Raw genomic sequence first — 1,130 nt, 5'->3', positions numbered from 1 at the left:
CTTTATATTTATATATTTAATATATATATATATATATATGAGGCGATATAGCGAATGTAACACATGACGTGAAACAGACACGGTACTATGTGAGTGCACGTGTGGGCATGTAGGTCTACGATAGAAAAAAAAGACGCATTAATATATGTAATCCAAAAATAAATGTACGTACGAACAGAAATATACGTGAACTTGCAAGTTAGTAATTAAGCTATGTGTATATTCCTAGTGAATTTCTTATATCCTGTTTTGTTTCCCCGACAACGATACCATCCCCGATTATATTGCTTTGCTTCACAGGGTCCTACATCGGATTATAAACATAAATATATATATATATGTGTGTGTGTGTGTGTGTATACATATATATATATATGTGTGTGTGTGCATGTGTGTGTGTGTGTGTGCGTGTGTGTGTATGACATTACTCCACTTCACATTCACACACCATTCACTACCTCCAAACCCAACACCATCACTTCTCTACCACCCCTTTCTACATAGTCCACGCCGGCGGCTCCTTCGCCACAGCAGCCGGCTATACAAACCATACTCAAACGCACCGGCAGCTCCTCTTCCCTAGACAGTAACTCTAGCGACAGCTCACGTATGAGCCCAATGCGGTCCTTGCGCAAGAAGATGTCATCATCTGGTCTTACGGCTATCACAAAGAAAAGCAGTGGCAAGTTAGTGACACATGATAGGGGCAGCATGCGCGCACGAGCACACTCGACACAGGTCACTGCACCCACTCGCCTGAAAGCCAGTGTGAGCGGCGAGGATCTGATGGATGCTGAACTGGTTAATCATAGTGCCTCGGGTATGTGGGGATGGGTGTGTGTATGGTTGCGTGTATATATAGGTACGTATGTGTAGATGGAAATATACGTGTGAGTGTATCTCTTGTCTACGGTAATGTTCTTACGCGACTGAAGGCTTGTATGCGCGGCGAGGTTGCAACTATTCACGGGGATCTGCTGAACAAGCACCCGACTTTTTTTTTCAAAAAAACCTGTTATGTATGGATTTAAGGTCAATTGAATATAGTTATACTCTAGTACGGATGCTAAAGGGTCACCCATGTAACCATACATACACTGACTGCGATTTTACTGTACAGCTATCTTCGC

At 42.7% G+C, this 1,130-nt stretch overlaps 1 protein-coding gene across 1 annotated transcript; it reads left to right on the top strand.

Moving 5' to 3' along the window:
* Positions 1–504: 504 nt before the first annotated feature.
* On the top strand, positions 505–820 carry SARC_15085 (hypothetical protein; the record flags this gene model as incomplete). Its single annotated transcript, XM_014290786.1, has 1 exon — positions 505–820. A coding segment is annotated over one exon (316 nt), but the record flags the coding sequence as incomplete, so codon positions are not given.
* Positions 821–1,130: the final 310 nt, after the last annotated feature.

The sequence above is a fragment of the Sphaeroforma arctica genome (assembly GCF_001186125.1).
Source record: "Sphaeroforma arctica JP610 unplaced genomic scaffold supercont1.5584, whole genome shotgun sequence".
In the NCBI taxonomy this organism is placed as follows: Eukaryota; class Ichthyosporea; order Ichthyophonida; genus Sphaeroforma; species Sphaeroforma arctica.
Note: the sequence above shows the minus strand (reverse complement) of the source record. Positions and strands in the feature narration are given on the sequence as shown.